Genomic DNA, 17,156 nt, shown 5'->3' on the forward strand with positions numbered 1-17,156 from the left:
TGTCCTGTAAGTTTACCATTTGTGTAGGGGAAATACAATTGCCAGGCTACAGGAAAGGTGGTTTGGAAGGATCACAGTGTGTTCCTGGAGACTTTCCTTAAAGACTGTTTAATAGCAGCTCACAGCTCCTACCACATGCTAGCCCTCAAACCCAGGGGCATGCCCATTCACAAAGATGGGGATCCTTCCTGCGTGTTTCTCCTCTCGTATGTCTTCCGCATGCTCTGGACATGGGCTGCTTTCACTTGCTGAACTCAGTGGAGCTTGCATTCAAAGATACCGAGCCCTGCGCTGTGCAGATCACACTAAAGCAAGCAGGGAAGCAGGAGAGGGGAACACTATACTTCTGAGGGGAAGCAGGGACAAGTAAGAGACAGCCTGAATTAGGCAAAGGAGCACACGGGGGAGAGGTCAGGCTCTTGCCGACTCTGCTGGAGTCTCCAGTCCCTAAGTGTCCTCCTCATAAGATTCTAGCCCAGAAGCCTTGGGTGGACACCATCCACTTTCCATATAGTTCTCAGACTTTTTGAAACCAAGTTCTTTAGAGGGGAAAGACAGCACCGAAAGCATCCTTGTTAATGTCCAAATCCAGTGTCTTATATCTTTAGTATCATAATTGAGAAAAACCTCTCTCTCTCTCTCTCTCTCTCTCTCTCTCTCTCTCTCTCAGTCTAAAGTTTGGGAAAATATTAGCATAATCACTTATCAAATTTTAAAATAATTAAGCTTCTAAACAATAAACTTTAAGGAGTGCCAACCCGCTCATTTTTGTTTCTCTCTTCCTCCCCACTCTGCCAACCTTCAGGCTTACGAGAGGCCCCAGAAACACTCAGCGCTTCACTATGACCCAGGCCTCTCACAGGGCTTCACCAGTGACACCTTAAAACCAAAGCACCAGCAAAAAAGCAGCAGCCAGAACCACATGGACTGGTCTACCAACTCTGACAGTGGACCCGCCACTCAGAATTGCTTCATCAGTCCAGAGTCTGGCCGAGACACTGCAAGCACCAGCAAGATCCCAGCTCTTGAACCCGTGGCTTCCTTTGCAAAGGCCCAGAGTAAGAAAGGCAATACAGGGAACACCCGGAGTCAGTTGTCCAGCAGCAGCAAAGATCTTCTCTTGGGGAATGTGGTACCATCTCCCAGCAGCCACAGCTCCCCAGCTCCCACTAGCAACTCTGCTGAGTGCAATGGACTCCAGCCATTGGGAGATCAAGATGGAGGAGGAACAAAGGAGCTCCCTGAACCACCCACTATAGGTAGCAAGAAAAAGTCCAATAAAAAAGATGTTATCAGTCAAACCATACCAAACTCAGATTTGGATTGGGTCAAAAGTGCCCAGAAAGCATTTGAAAATGCAGAAGGGAAAAGAGAAGGTTACTCTGCAGAGAATGCTCAAGAGGGATCCCCGAGCCGGCAGGGTATCAGCACCGTCAGTACTCCTGAAAATGATTCCAGTCATGTCCGGATTACTATCCCCATAAAGACACCTTCTCTGGATCCAACCAACCATAAGAGGAAAAAGAGGCAGTCCATTAAGGCTGTGGTAGAAAAAATCATCCCTGAGAAAGCATTGGCTTCCGGGATTGCTATGAGCAGTGAAGTCGTTAACAGGATCCTTTCCAACTCGGAGGGAAGCAAGAAAGAGCCTCGTGTCCCCAAGTTAGGGAAGATGATTGAGAATGAGTCCCCCTCGGCTGGCCTGGAAACAGGTGGCAAGACTGAGAAAACTGTCCCTGGAGGTGTGTCCAAGCAGAGGAAACCACCCATGATCATGACATCACCAACGCGCACAGAGCACTCTCCCTCTGGAAAGCTGCCTGAAATCCAGCACCCCAAGTTTGCTGCAAAGAGGCGGTGTAGCAAAGCAAAACCCCCCGCTATGCTGCGGGAGGCAGTCTTAGCGACTGCCGACAAACTGATGGTGGAACCACCGTCTGCTTACCCCATAACCCCTTCCAGCCCTCTCTACACCAACACGGATAGTCTGACTGTCATCACACCAGTGAAAAAGAAGCGGGGACGACCAAAGAAGCAGCCTCTGCTCACGGTGGAGACCATCCATGAAGGGACTTCCACTAGCCCAGTTAGTCCTATCAGCAGAGAGTTTCCTGGCACCAAGAAACGAAAGAGGCGGCGCAATTTGGCTAAATTGGCCCAGTTAGTGCCGGGAGAGGACAAACCTATGAGTGAGATGAAATTTCACAAAAAGGTTGGAAAGCTTGGTGTGTTAGATAAGAAGACCATCAAAACCATCAATAAGATGAAGACACTCAAGAGGAAAAACATTTTAAATCAGATCTTGTCCTGTTCCAGCAGTGTGGCCCTAAAAGCCAAAGCTCCCCCAGAGACCAGTCCTGGGGCAGCATCATCGATTGAAAGCAAACTGGGCAAGCAGATTAATGTCAGCAAGAGAGGGACCATCTACATTGGCAAGAAGAGGGGCAGGAAACCAAGAACAGAGCTGCCTCCCCCATCCGAAGAACCTAAAACAGCCATCAAGCACCCCAGGCCTGTCTCTAGCCAGCCGGATGTCCCAGCCGTGCCTTCCAACTTTCAGTCACTTGTGGCTTCTTCACCAGCAGCTATGCACCCCCTTTCAACACAGTTAGGGGGGTCCAATGGCAACCTGAGCCCTGCCAGCACTGAAACCAATTTTTCAGAATTGAAAACTATGCCAAACCTCCAGCCCATCAGTGCTCTTCCAACCAAAACCCAGAAGGGAATCCATAGTGGAACTTGGAAGCTGTCTCCACCCAGGCTGATGGCCAACTCTCCTTCACACCTTTGCGAGATTAGCTCACTGAAGGAGATCACCTTGTCCCCTGTGAGTGAGTCCCACAGTGAGGAGACCATCCCTAGCGACAGTGGCATTGGGACAGACAACAACAGCACCTCTGACCAAGCAGAGAAAAGTTCAGAGTCCCGACGGAGGTACTCTTTCGACTTCTGTGCCCTAGACAACCCGGAGGCCATTCCGTCCGACACCAGCACAAAGAACCGGCACGGCCACCGGCAGAAGCATCTCATTGTGGACACGTTTCTGGCCCACGAGAGCCTCAAGAAGCCAAAGCACAAGAGGAAAAGGAAAAGCCTGCAGAACCGTGACGATCTCCAGTTTCTGGCTGAGCTGGAAGAGCTCATCACCAAATTTCAAGTGTTCAGGATTTCCCACCGGGGTTACACTTTTTACCATGAGAACCCGTACCCCAGCATCTTTAGGATCAACTTTGATCACTATTACCCGGTGCCATATATCCAGTATGACCCATTGCTCTATCTTCGTAGGACTTCAGATTTGAAGTCAAAGAAGAAGCGTGGTAGGCCTGCAAAAACCAATGACACCATGACAAAGGTGCCTTTTTTACAGGGGTTCAGCTACCCTATTCCCAGTGGAAGTTACTATGCACCCTATGGAATGCCTTACACATCAATGCCTATGATGAACCTCGGTTACTATGGCCAGTATCCAGCTCCTCTGTACCTTTCACACACACTTGGAGCAGCGTCCCCCTTCATGAGGCCAACGGTGCCACCACCTCAGTTCCACACAGGTTCCCATGTAAAGATGTCTGGAGGAACAAAACACAAAGCCAAGCACGGAGTACACTTGCAGGGAACGGTAGGCATAGGCCTCGGTGACATCCAGCCATCCCTGAACCCTCCCAAGGTGGGCGGGGCCGCCCTGTCTAGCAGTCGGCTCCACAAGAGGAAACATAAACACAAGCATAAGCACAAGGAGGACCGAATCCTAGGGACCCACGACAATCTGAGTGGTCTCTTTGCAGGCAAAGCGACAGGCTTCTCCAGCCACCTCCTGAGTGAGCGGCTGAGCAGTGCAGATAAGGAGCTCCCGTTGGTGAGCGAGAAGACCAAGCATAAGGAGAGACAGAAGCACCAGCATGGTGACACCGGCCACAAGGTTTCAAAGGGCAGCTTTGAAGTGGACACCCTGTCCACCCTGTCACTTTCTGATGCCCAGCATTGGACACAGGCTAAGGACAAAGGAGACTTGAGCAGCGAGCCCGTGGACTCGTGTGCTAAAAGGTACTCTGGTGGGGACGGCAGCGCCACAAGAGCGGAGAGTCTAGATGTGTTCAGCGAAATGAATCCTTCCGGTGACAAGTGGGAGAGTGACGTGTGTGGGAGCAAGAGGAGGAGCTTCGAAGGCTTTGGGACGTACAGGGAAAAGGACATCCAAGCCTTCAAGATGAGCCGCAAGGAGAGAAGTTCCTTTGAGTCCTCCATGTCTCCAGGTAAGACCACAGTTTTCTCTAGACTTGGTTTGCCCAGTTGCTTAAGTCCTGGCCTTTGCAATGTGAACACCAGTCATGTTGGGCACCTAGCATTCACTGTTTTACAAAAGGGGCGGAGCTAAATGCAAATAGGTCACCTTGCGTATTTGAATATGCTTTGTATTCCATATACTGTTTACATGGCATTGGCTTTCTCTTCCCCCAAAGCCAATGCCGAGAGACAGCCTTAGTAACTATCCAAGTGACAGACATAAGTGATACGATTGTCCTTTTGTTCTTGCTGTTTTGGTTTGGTTCAGTTTTTTGGGACAGGGTTTTCTCTGTGTAGCCCTTACTGTCCTGGAACTCACTCCGTAGTCCAGGTCAGCTTAGAACTCAGAGATCCTTCTGCCTTTGTCACCCAAGTGCTGGGACTAAAGCCGTGTGCCACCGTTGCCTAGTTTACAGTTGTACTTTGTAGTAAAGATCCTGATTACAAGGTACAGTTTGCTAGTTGAGGCTCTAAAACCCACTAGACTATCAACAAAATCTTAAGAATGCCAAGGCTGAAAGAGTGGCATTGAGTGCATATGCCATGCCATCGGTAGAAGTCACCTCTCTTAAGTCTACCACAAAGTGATTGGAAGCTAATGATCAGAGAATCCTGAGGTCTAACCAATCAGGGAGTCCCAGTCCTAAACCATATTATGGATTCTTCACCAAGAGCTTTGGACAAGCTGCCCCAGTCAAGATCCCAAAGTGAAACCTAGACAACATTCACAATCTTACTTCCACGTACTAAATGGAAGAGGCTTGGAGAAAGGTACTTTGTCCCTCCTTTATAAACGGAGCCATATCCCTGTGATTTCTAGCACACCCACTAAACTGGGATTTTTGCTCACCAATGTCTAAACGAATATGTTCATTGCTACCAGAAAAATCTCACTCTCTGTCAGTTACTGGCAGAATCTCTTTGCTAACCCTCCCAGTCCACACAAATCCTTTCCTGCCATGGAGTTTTACAATTTGGCAAATATATCCATGCTTCTCTGTTTGTATAGTACATAAATGTTAAGACTCTGAAGAGTACATAATTACTTGGAAAATAGTAGAAATATCTTTAATGAGAAATGAAAGAGATTAAAAGAATATCTTGCAGGCAATATTCTCTTGTCCCCAAATGGTGTGAAAACCTCTGGCCAAACGCTGGTTTTAAAGAACTCATTGCACACTGTGAAGATGTGGATATAATATGTTCTCTCTGTTTATGGTGCATGGTTCTCACTTGCCCTCTGCCTTCCTGGGGAGTCCACAGTTAGTGGCTGTGAAAACAGTCTATTCAAAAAGAATGGCATATTCTTTCTAGACCAACAAATCTCAGTTAGAACTGACTAATGATTGCATCAGGTTTCTGTCTGTGAGTTATTGTAGTAGTAGATTGTCTTCTTCATGAAAGGAGAAAATTCATAGTTAACCTGGATTTTGTGACAATGATGAAGGTTCCAATGGTCCATATATCCTGCATGCAAAGAGCACCTCTGCTTTGCCATTTCTCATTCAGAGACTTCTTTGAAGGTACCCCGTTTCTTGAAGAGCCTAAATGGAGCCCATGTGGCATGGGGTACAGTATCAACCATGGACATGAAGAATGTTCGTATCTTCCAGCAGTATAGCACTGATCTACTCATCTGTCACTCAAAGAAGAGAACCAGAATCCTTGTGAATAATGTGATTTGAGTCCCTGAAGTTGTTTTCTATACATTCCTTGATAGAATGTTGTATGCAGTCCTAGCATATAGATACACATTAAGTATTATTTATCCAAAATGCTTGAGACCAGAATATTTTAAATTTCAGGGTTTTTTTATTTTCAAATATTTGCATTTAAATAATGATACATCTTGGGGATAAGAATGAGGTCTAAACACAAACTTCATATATACTTCATATGTAGCATATACACATAGCCTTAAAATAATTTAATATAACCTTTTAAGAATTTTTTTGGTGGGAAATTGCATTTATAGTATGGGATTTTTCTAATTGTGTCATATTGGTATTTAAAATGATTTGTGTTATGGAGTATTTTAGATTCTGGTTTTTCACATAAGTTATGCTTAATGCTATGCTATTATTTCTCATCGAGAAATATAAACACAGGACTCATAGAGAGCAGTGTCTGACCTGTCCACGGTCACACAGCTGTCTGTTCTATTGCTAAGCAAGCCTGGCTTTGGTCTACGGCAGTGAAGTGCCACCACAACTCATGTACTGACTGGGGATAAGCCCAGAACACAGACCTGTTTCCAAGCTGAGTGTCCCCATGTGTCACTATTGCCTTCCGAATCGCATCTGTCCCCCAGTGGCATTCCCTTTGCTAAGGTGATGCTGTCCAATGATCACGTGACAATTGAGGAAGAAAACAATGAAGGGAAGAATAAATTGTTGTTTCATGTAGTCTCCAACTTGTGAAGGGTCCCTCATTGTTCCCTTCTAAACATGGTGTGGTTTTCTGAGGCGTTTTGCCACTGCTTTGTGTCCATCTCTGGCTAGTTATCTGACTAATGCTCCCCCACCCCAACTCATTAATGAATCATAATCACTGATGGCTTCTATGCCTAAGTCAATTATATTTGATGCCTCTGCTCATCTTGCTGAATAGTTCTTCCCTTTCATCCCTTGACCTGCCCATGCCTGTGTCCCAAACGCCCTCTCTATTTCTGCAGCCCAAAGCATCAGGCAAAAAATTGTCCTTGGCTATACTCAGAAAACTGTCTAACGGGCATCTTCCTTAATGTGAAAATTTCCAAAAACGTGTGAAGTCCCATGAAAATCTATGAAGCAGGTAAGGTGAAGGGGAGAGTACGGGAGCCATGAAGAGCTTCCGGAAACTGTATTCAAGTGGAGGTTTGGGTTGAACTGGACAACACAGACACTCAAGATGGGAAACACCTGCACTTTCCGTAGCTTCCCTCCCTGCCCCCTTTGGTACTCTATGCTGGATTCATTTCCTCCCCTCTGAACGTCCCATTTCACACGGGCAGTTCTTCTCTAAAATAGATACAGCCCCTCTACAGTTGTTGTTCTATAGCCTACTGAGGACCAGATTTAGGAGCTTAGCAGAAAGAGGGTTTTTACGCCCTCCCTGAGATCAGAGCTGTTGAGAGGCACCATATAAATGTAAGTCGTTACCATTATGGAGAAAGGAATTAGAGACCCCATTTAGCAAAGGCAGCGGTTGCACACTCCATTTCATCCTTCCTGCTTGGCAAATCCTTCATTCCCCATACCCTGGCTCAGCCAAGGATTGCATTGTCTCACGAGCTCCCTCACAACACGCTCAGCTTATAGTTGTGCAAGTTCTTTTCTGTTTTTCATCTTTCTCTCCCTCCACACCTTCAGTTCAGAAGGCTGTGACTCTCTGGGTCCATTTTATAGATGTATGCTATCCGCTAAATCGTCATTCTTTAAAGTGCTTGATTTGTGTCAAAAATGCATAAAAAAAGTAGGAAAAGACAGTTTCAGATTGGGAATTATCAATATTTGAGTCTATCTGCCACCAGGCAGCACTGTCCCCCTAGTGCGCATAGGCTTCCAGAGGAGCAAACCTGTCCAGAGTCAGCAACACATAGTCAGAATTCTGCCACGTGCCTTCCAAGTTGAGTCCCTGTAGGAGGTAGAAGAAGTCTCCTGTGTGAGTCAAGATGCGTCTTCTTCAGATTGCATGGAATCAATCTTTGCATATTTTGACCTAAAATTCTGCCCTGTGTGAGACATCACAACTGAACCTGCTCTCTAGGCTCCTCTCAAATAATGGAAAGTCAGCAACAGTTTATTTACATAGGGTAACTTTTAGTCCAATGCCAGCCTTCATCCCCAAACGTCATGGTGAATGGAGGCTGAGAATTATTCCTGAGTTCACCTCCCAGATATCAGGATCCTCCCACATAGGTAACTGGATTTCCCGGAGCCTGGCCCTCCCCACTTCTCCTGGTGGCTTCTGTCTTCCTCTTGGCCAGCTCCTCTTATCAGCATTGCAGGGCATTTGGGGAGGCAGAATCTGCTGTCTCTCATCGCCAAGACAGGGGTACCCGTGCCAGAGCAGCACTAAAACCCCTTCAAGCAGTTATCCAGAACAAGGAGCTGGTCATGTGGATGAGATGTCAGGAATGCCTTATAAAGAAGCCTGCGAGGACTGAGGAAGAGGCTTGGGAGGGAGAAAGACACTTGTGGGAGGAAGAAGCGCAGACCGTAAAAAGGACAGTAATAAATGGAGACCAGGTGAAGTATAATTTGCGTTACCTTAATCCAAACTAAATGACATGTCCTCCTGCAGGAAGAGATGAAAAATTAATTAAGTAATAGCTGTACTATAGCTTGGATGGGATTGCCAGTGTCTGTCATGTCATCCCTTACTCTACCTCCTCACTGGGGCTCCTTCTGTTCCCTCAGCTTCTCACGTGGGCCTGTGATAGTAAAGGTTCTGACTAAGCTTCAGCCTAGGATTCTAAAACTCTCAAGTCTATTACAGTGAAATTTGGATATGAACACAAACTCAGCAACAGGCAGTTTGGAAGAAAAACTGCTAAAGTATTAGCCAAAACATTGTCTCCTCAATGAAGTTTCAGTGGAGTCCATGAATTAATCCATGAGCCTCACTTCAGGCATTTGACCTCCCCTCTTTAGAAAGGTTAAGCTCCTCCCACCCAGGTCCCATAGACAAATGAGCTTGCTCCTGATGCAGGCTGAAGCCAATGTGACCAATTATTTGGGGACAGACAGAGAATGTTTAGATTCTGAATTTTAAAATCTTGATGGAGATTAAACACTTTGTTTGGCTGCTGTGTATACAGACTTAAAAAGATCAAGTGTCTTATCCAATGGTGTGTATCTAATTGTTTGGTCCCCAGGTCATCTCAGGGGACACATGTTTCAGAGTAGAAGCAACCCTGATAAGAGTCATTTTATTTCATTTCCCTGTCTTTACCCTTGCATCTACTTATTTTATTTATCCTCCCAAGATTTTGCTTAAATGTTCCTTTTTGAAAACCAAAAATTGATCAAATTTAATATTATAATATAACTTACTGGCAAAAATTAATAAAAACAAAACTTAGGTGCATAACATCTCTTTTGTAGCCCGGCAATCAGGCAGCAATGGTGCCCTGAGAACATGATGTCCCTGGGCTATTTATCTTCCCACAGTTGGCAAACACACTCCTGTCCTGCCAGAAGTTTTATGTATAGGTTGTGGGATTAGGGAGTTATGCAGACCCACGTGTGGGCACAAAGAAGTTAAAATAGCCATAGACATGGCATTAAAGCCCCATGGAGCCCTTGTTGGCTAGAGAAATCAGTACAGTGCGTCTTCCAAAGACAAGAGAAGCAGCCGCTCGAAGACTCTAAAGCAAGACCTTTTCCTCGTGTACGTGAGCAAGTAGGATTGAAGATTTGCTGGGACTATGGCCTGGCATTGAGACACCTAGCATTTAATGCGGTGGACAAAGTCACTAGGGAAATGGCTAAGACAAGAAAACAGTGTTTAGTGCTCAGAATGCACTGGGCAGTGGTGACACACGCCTTTATATCAGCGCTTAGGAGGCAGAGGCGGGTGGATCTCTGAGCTTGAGGCCAGCTTCCTCTACAGAGTGATTTTTCAGGACAAACAGGGCTATGAAAAAAAGCTCTGTCTTGAAAAATGAAAAAGAGGAAAAAAGAATGCACTATACATTTTGGTATAATTCTAGGAACAATTTTAAAATGATTAGCTCAAAAGTTTTGCTACCAGGGAGTTTATGGGTCAGGGGTTCCTTTAGAAGAGGAAAAGAACCAACTATAAGGCATCACGTTGTAAAGCAAACTGAAAGTTCCAGGGGAACGGTATGAACAGAACAAAATAACAACATGGGGCTGTCCACCTGACGTGAGACCACTCTATGCTCTCACTAGAGGAAGGAGAGGTCAGGGGAGGGCATATTCCTTTCCCATCTGAGCTGGGGTTCTTGGTGAAGTCATATTCCTGGTGATATATGAGCAAACACATCTATTCACTCTCACTAGGAGTCCGAGGACAGACCAAAGTAAGGCTGTCACCAAATCCCACCCTGGTGATCTCATCAATGAGATTTACTGGAGTTATGGTAAAGATTATGGGTGAGAAGTTATTTGCAGAGGCAGAAATGACTCAAACACAGCCGTGTCAACAAAGCCTACCCCAGAATGCATAGTGACTCATGAAATAGAGAAACCTAGAGCCACCTGGGACTCCACATGTTGGAGACTGGCTTTTCTGGGCAGTGTAATTGGTCTGAGCCTCTTCTCCAAGGCAGCTCAGCTGGCCTCTGTCTCTTCTAGGAAGCTCTCCTGGTTGGACACCACCTTTCAGCAGTCCTTCCTGTTCACAGATGCTTGGGGAAGCCTAATGAATGTGATCAGTTTCAGGAAATTTCTCAAGCTTCTGAATTGTCCCCTTCCCAAGTTTAAAGAGCTTCCCAGCAAAGTAGAATGCTTCATATCCCTTTAGAACATCCTGTGTCTTAAGGAGCTAGCCTCCAAGATGGAAGAATTTAGGAGGAGATTGCTATACAATCACCCTAAAGGAGAGAAGAAGCATTTGGAGAAGGGAAATGGGGAGGGTGTTAGGAGTATTGGCAGGAGCGACACCAAAATGGGCCCATATGTACAAAGATTTAGCAAAAGAGTATTGGACCATGATGCTTAGTTCTGTTTCATTGAAGTCTAAATCTGTAGCTCTGGAATCATGGGAAATAACATAACAAAAGACCGAGATCATCTCTCAAAGGGTCTTTCCCCATGTTTAGAGATTCACATTTAATTAAGTAGCAAGTGAGGAACTACTTTTTAATCCTGTGAAAGATATTAGATTTTTGTCTTTCTTGGTCCCTCTCCCCACCTGTTCTGACTGAATTTGTTCAATCTTTGTACTATCCCCATGTTTTTGCAAGTTTCTCCTGTCTTGTTTGAATGGTATCTACAATACTACCCCCTATCCCAGATTATAAATATAACAAAGACATTACTACCCAAGCAAATGTTCAAACAAAAACGTTAACACAGAGCAGGGTTGATCCATTTTATCTTTTCTTTTCTAAATATTTGGGATTTTTTTATATTATTCTATGTGTATGACTGCTTGCCTGATTATACTTACACATTCTACTTCCCTGCCTGATATCCATGGTGGCCCGAAGATGACATTGAGTTCCCTGGGACTGCAGTGTTCCTTGGGACTGGAGTTACAGATGGTTGGAGCTATCACGTGGGTTCTGAAAATAGAACCCAGTTCCTCTGTAAGAGGAACAAGGACCCTTAACCTCTGGGCTGACTCTCCAGCCCCTCATTTTATCTTTCTAGCTAGTAAAGGGTTGTTCTAATATTTTGGTCCCAGGCAATCTGGAGACTCATGGTACATGAACCAAATTATAGCAAGTGAACATTCTGGTGAGGCAATGAGCCCAACATTAACTCAGAGGCTGTCAGTACATTGCAGAGCGAGATAGTAACCAAAGAAGAAAATTGTAGAGAACAAAGAAGCAGATGGAAGAGAGGATGGGTGGTCTCCCTTAAACAGAGACTGGATGAGAGAAAATCATGGAAGCTGGAAGAAGGAAGACAGAAATGCTAGAGAAAAGTTGAGGGACCAGAGATGGGACCTAAGAAATGCAGTAGAGAGCGGGAAGTGGAGGAGCCCACAAAGGATGTAGCAAGCTATAGTTTGCGCGAGCATATTGATGGCCTAGAAGACAAGAGAGATGTTTATAAATGTTTATAATTATTTATTAGGTGCATAAGTGTTTGTGGGTTGGCAGGCTGTTTATCAGATCCAGATGCAAAGTTCATGAGTGAGTAGTGATGCTGCTGTTTTCGCGGGTTCCTAGATAACTGGAAACCTAAACACGGACAATGTCAGCGTCCTCCTTACTGTCGTTTCACTCTCCATGTAGCCTATAGAACTAAAAGGTTCTAGAGCAGAAAAAGATGAAAAGGATTATATGCCAGCTCCCATTCCCCACCCATTCCCCACAACTGGTGAATTGTGACAATGATAATGACGATTTGAAAACTTCTGAAACCTTTTATTTGTACTGCCATGGAAAGCAGTTGTGACACCATGATACATAGAGGAATACCCAGATAAATGTATCTGTCCCTGAACATTTTATATGCCCAAAACCTTCTCCTGATCCTCCAGAGCTCTTTACTACTGTGTAAAGTTTATTCACACTTAAAATCATTTCAAAACTGTATTTGGTGGCATGTGACAAATTCTAATAGTTAGGAGTAGAGACAAGAAGATCAAGATGACCATAAGATCATCTTAGCTCCATTGTGAGTTTGAGGGTAGTTTGAGTCTTTATTCCAACAAAACAACAAATAATGAAAAATAAAAAATGAGTGTAAACTCTTCATTCGTTCATCACATAGTATAGTGAAAAGAGCAATTAGGGGGAAACAGAAGACAATAAAAAACAGGGGTGAGAATTGACCATGTACACACATACACACACACATATGCATACATACATACATACATACATACAAGCATACACACAACAACCAGAGTCAATATAAGCCAAGTGAAAGCCATGCTAATTCAATGAAAACTATGAGGATCCAGAATCTGAAATAACAATATGTTCAGTGAAGAATATACCCTGAATCTAGGAGAGTAGTATACAGTGAAAGAATCTCACCGCAGCAGCAGTTGGATGGACAGCACAGTTGAGGATACAGACTAGGATGCAAGATGGTACCCACCTAGACTGAAACTTGCAGTTCAGTGAGGATGGTTTTGTAAGTGGCATGGTTTTCATGAATAGAATAAACAACTGTATCATGCATGAAGGGAGGATACATTAAAATTAAAGAATAATGACCCTAAAAAGTATTGAACTTGGTGCTAAGTTGCGAGCTGAAATGATACAGTACGAGGAACCATGCCTATATCCCCAAGGACATTAACTACTACAAACATACAGAGGTTGATACAGACACACAATCAGTGGTTAGAATCATGGAAGTTCACATGTCTAATGGCTAGAAAACAAAATTTACATGCTGTACTATTGCGTAAGGATTCAGATAAGTTATATCAAGAAGAAGTTATATCAAGAGCACAGGTGAAGTTGGGTCAGCCGTGGAACAGGTACAATAGGAGGCTCTGTTGTGGTTCCCATCTTCCATGGAGAACTGGGATGGAAGAGGTGGGCTTTTTTTTCCTCCTCTAACAATTTCCCTCCCTGTCCACCATACATAAGAATGTATTTGTTTAACTTTATCATATTTCACTTAAAAAAATAAGATCAATAGCAAAAGCATTTCTTTTATAGGGTGTAACTCTTTATTCTGCTGTATGTTTTACTTCACGTTTGTTTTAACCATGCACAAAAGTATCAATTGTCTCATGTATAGGAAATAATCTTGGATAGTTCGGGAACAATAATTACGTAAAAGACACCTTTCTATCCTTGAGAGGCGTGTCATAATCCTGAAGGTCTGTATTCATCTGTCATGCAACCTTGTACTCTGTGAGTGCTAAGAACGATTTTTCTCCTCGAGATCTCAGCAACAAGAAAAGAGAATTCCCTGCCCGGAACTGTTTGGATTGAGGGCATCTACTAGTGCGTTCCTACAACAGTATGGCCTTTGAGAGGACTGCAGGTTACAAGGGAAATACCACAAATCTCTAAGGATCTGAAAGAGACAGGGGTTCCATCTCAAAACTGGCAAACTGGAAAATTTATTATTGTTTATTATACTGTATTTAAAAATCCTACTAGTAAATCAAAATTTGAAGAGCCTACTGTAGAAGAAGAAAGGTAAAATCCCCTATGGTCCCGCGGCCCTGAACCAAGTCCTCTGACAGTGTGAGCAAACTGGTTCCCAGCCTCGCTTTGCTTCCCTGCCCCATCTGCTTTCCTCCCCCCAGAGGAAGCCAGGATAAGCCAATCACTTTCCCCTGCACCCTTCTCTACTCTGGTTGTCTGATCCTTCAAGTTTTCTCCAAAATGCCTTTCCATATTGGACTGTGATAACCATTCCTTCTGCATGCTATCATTACCCACACAGGGAATACATTTTAAAAATAAATTCAGCAGCAATTGGACATGAAACCGTCAGATTTCAAAATTGTCCTGTGTAGCTAAAGTCATCATAGACTTTCTGTGCCAAGACAGGAACCCAGAAGGGGATAAATTAGTCACTACCAGAGACAGTTGTCAAAATACTTTCCTAAGAGTGCCTAAGTATGAGTCTTTTTATTTCTTCCAGAACAGAATGGAGCAATGTTGATAATCCAGCCAGTTTCAGTTACAAATGCCATCCCTACCCACTTAGATAAAAGTGTACGCATGCAGACACACTACACACACACACACACACACACACACACTACTTAGAGCAAGTCAGCTATAACCAGTCCCTTTGCTCAGTGCTGTTTTCATTTGTATCGAATACACTTAGAGGGAAGGCCTAGCTGTTAATTCTGTTAATTGTAGGCTACATCACAAAGGGCCAACCAGCATTTACTTATTTTCCCTCCTGAGACACCTGTGGCTATTTCTAAAGTGAAAGCCCTGGTGGATTGACCTTCCCTGGAGCCATGGCTTGGTGGACTGACCTTCCCTGGAGCCATGGCTGTGACTTATGGATCCTAAATAACACGTCTATAATGGCTTTTTTTAAACACATTTTGTTCTTTGGAATAACAGACCCAAGGTCTATTGTCTCAGTTTCTGACATACAACTCTAACCATAAAATAGAAATTATTTAAATATAGAAAGAAAACTATAGCAGTCTCCGAAGGCAGCTGTAGTTAAATGAATAATGATGGCAGGTGTGGAAGCACCATTTCCTGTGTCAAGCCACCCCAGGAATTCTGGGTCTTAAGAGACCCTTTGTGGTCATCCCACGCAGGTCTTGCTTTGTCTTCTAATCTCTTGCAAATCATTTCCTTGTTGGGTGTCCTCATAAAGCTCCTCTGTGTCCTATTAGCTCTTCATCTGAGACTCCAGCAGTGTAATTGCCTCCTTCTTACCGGCTTTCCAAACCCTGCCTACTGGCGTCTTAGCTACCCCATAGCTCCTGCTTCTCCAACATGACTAACACTTTCGTTCTCACGTTGTTGTGTGTTAGCATTTGGCCTTGTGTGGTCTATGATCCTGTTAGAGATGAATTGGCTGGCCTACCTCAAATCTGACTCCTGGGACAGCAGGATCTATCCATGCCATGATCTTTGTATCTCATACGATTCTTGAGTTAAAACTGAGGACAGATGTCACTAAGATCATCTTTTCAAACCACCGTGTGTTCCTGGCATCCACTTTGAGAAGCAATCCCTTAAAATTTGTTTTCAACTTCTGAAACAGTCTACCAAGAGAAGCCCAAGACTTCAAGATTTTGCTGCAGATACTAACACCACCCCATCCCACCCTCTACCCCATACCCTTTCGCCCACCCCTACTAGAATCCTGACCTTTGGCCTGGTAGTCTCTCCAAATATCTTTTCCTTGTTTAAAATGGGGCTATTAACTTCTATATTGAGGGACAAATAAAGGTAAAATGCACATACTCCCCAGTACCACTGCCACCACATCACAATGCATTGCTTCCCCCACCCCCTTGTTGTTCAGAGTGTTCATTCCCTTTCATTTCCACTTTGGATAATATATTCAGTCAAAGAACTTACAATGCAACAGATTGCTCTCGATGGCATCCTCTTTGAGCAGCCAGCTTTTCTTCCCAACTATGCTTGACCTGGGTGAGGCCGAATCAGCTCTGAACACACATCCTTGCGTGGAGAGTCTGGACCACGATTGTATTCAATGATGAAGATAGGTGGCACGATGGTGTAATTATAGTGACGAAGTAAAAAAAGCCTGTGTTCTACCTGCAGAATACCGAGTTCCCTGTGTTTGCACTACATACAGGACAGAGAGTCTTGAGAGCAGTGGAAATTTCAGTGTCTTGGCGTTTGGTCTGTCTCAGTAAGAGTGTGTAATACTAGTTGCTGGTGCCTGTTTCAAGGGCCAATTTACCTGCTAACCCCAGTCAGAAATGTGTAGCCGTAAGGAAAGGAATGGGACTTGTGTTCATTTTCCAATACTGCTCTAACAAAGTCCCAGAAACTTAGCATCTTAAAGCAATAGAAAGCTATTTAAGGTTCTATAGAGCATAAGTCTGGTGGGCTTTGCTGACTCCCATGCTAAACCCCTCCCTCCAGGGGCTGAAGTCAAGGCATGACCAAGGCTTCGTTTCCTCCTAGCAGCTCTGGGGAAGGAGTCACTTTTTGTGTGTGAGCTGGAAGGAGGTTATTGGATGTCATTGGCAAGAAGAGACCAGCTAAGTAGCAGGTTTGGCAACAGCTGTGTCTATTGCTGACCCCAACAGTCATGTGTTTTCTGGGTTGTTTAGGTGGTTCCAGAGCATCCTACACTTTGTTATGTATCCGCAGAATGTAAGCGCCCTTTCTCCTGAATAGAACAGTGCTTTCTCCGTTAATCCTCCACCTAAATTGTTGGGTTTCAATGGTGCATGCTTTGGGGTATTGGTGGTCACCACCAAAAGATCTGATTGTGATCCAATCACATAGTGTAGGTACTAGGAAGACATACACAGAATGTGTGCAAAATCAAAATGCTTCTCACTCTTGGCCTCCTTTCACAGTGCAGAATTGTTGGTATATTCCATGCAGAGGGAAAACTAACTCCTCTGCTTCCATTTCTTGCTGACATTTCTTTTCGGTGGGAGAGAGGGCGGGAGTTGACTCCACGCACACTGTAACTCATGGCACCGCGCTGTGGCATTTGCACAAAATACCAACCACCAGAATTCTCATAATCACAAAAACATGCGCCTTCTCCTCAGATCGGCGAAAATTCTTTCTCTCATTAGAAAACAGA

The 17,156-nt window shown here is 44.4% G+C and overlaps 1 protein-coding gene across 2 annotated transcripts in view; it reads left to right on the forward strand.

The window, feature by feature from the left end:
* The window catches only part of Setbp1 (SET binding protein 1), a 337,179-nt gene that overhangs the window by 228,885 nt on the left and 91,138 nt on the right, over positions 1–17,156 (forward strand). For both annotated transcript variants that reach the window (XM_041640915.1, XM_041640916.1), the window contains exon 4: positions 806–4,256. In XM_041640915.1, the coding sequence (XP_041496849.1) occupies positions 806–4,256 (3,451 nt within the window). The remainder of the gene's footprint in view (positions 1–805; positions 4,257–17,156) is intronic.

This window comes from Microtus oregoni, unplaced genomic scaffold (genome assembly GCF_018167655.1).
Source record: "Microtus oregoni isolate MIOR12 unplaced genomic scaffold, Mior012 000065F_ref0000479, whole genome shotgun sequence".
Taxonomy (NCBI): Eukaryota; Metazoa; Chordata; class Mammalia; order Rodentia; family Cricetidae; genus Microtus; species Microtus oregoni.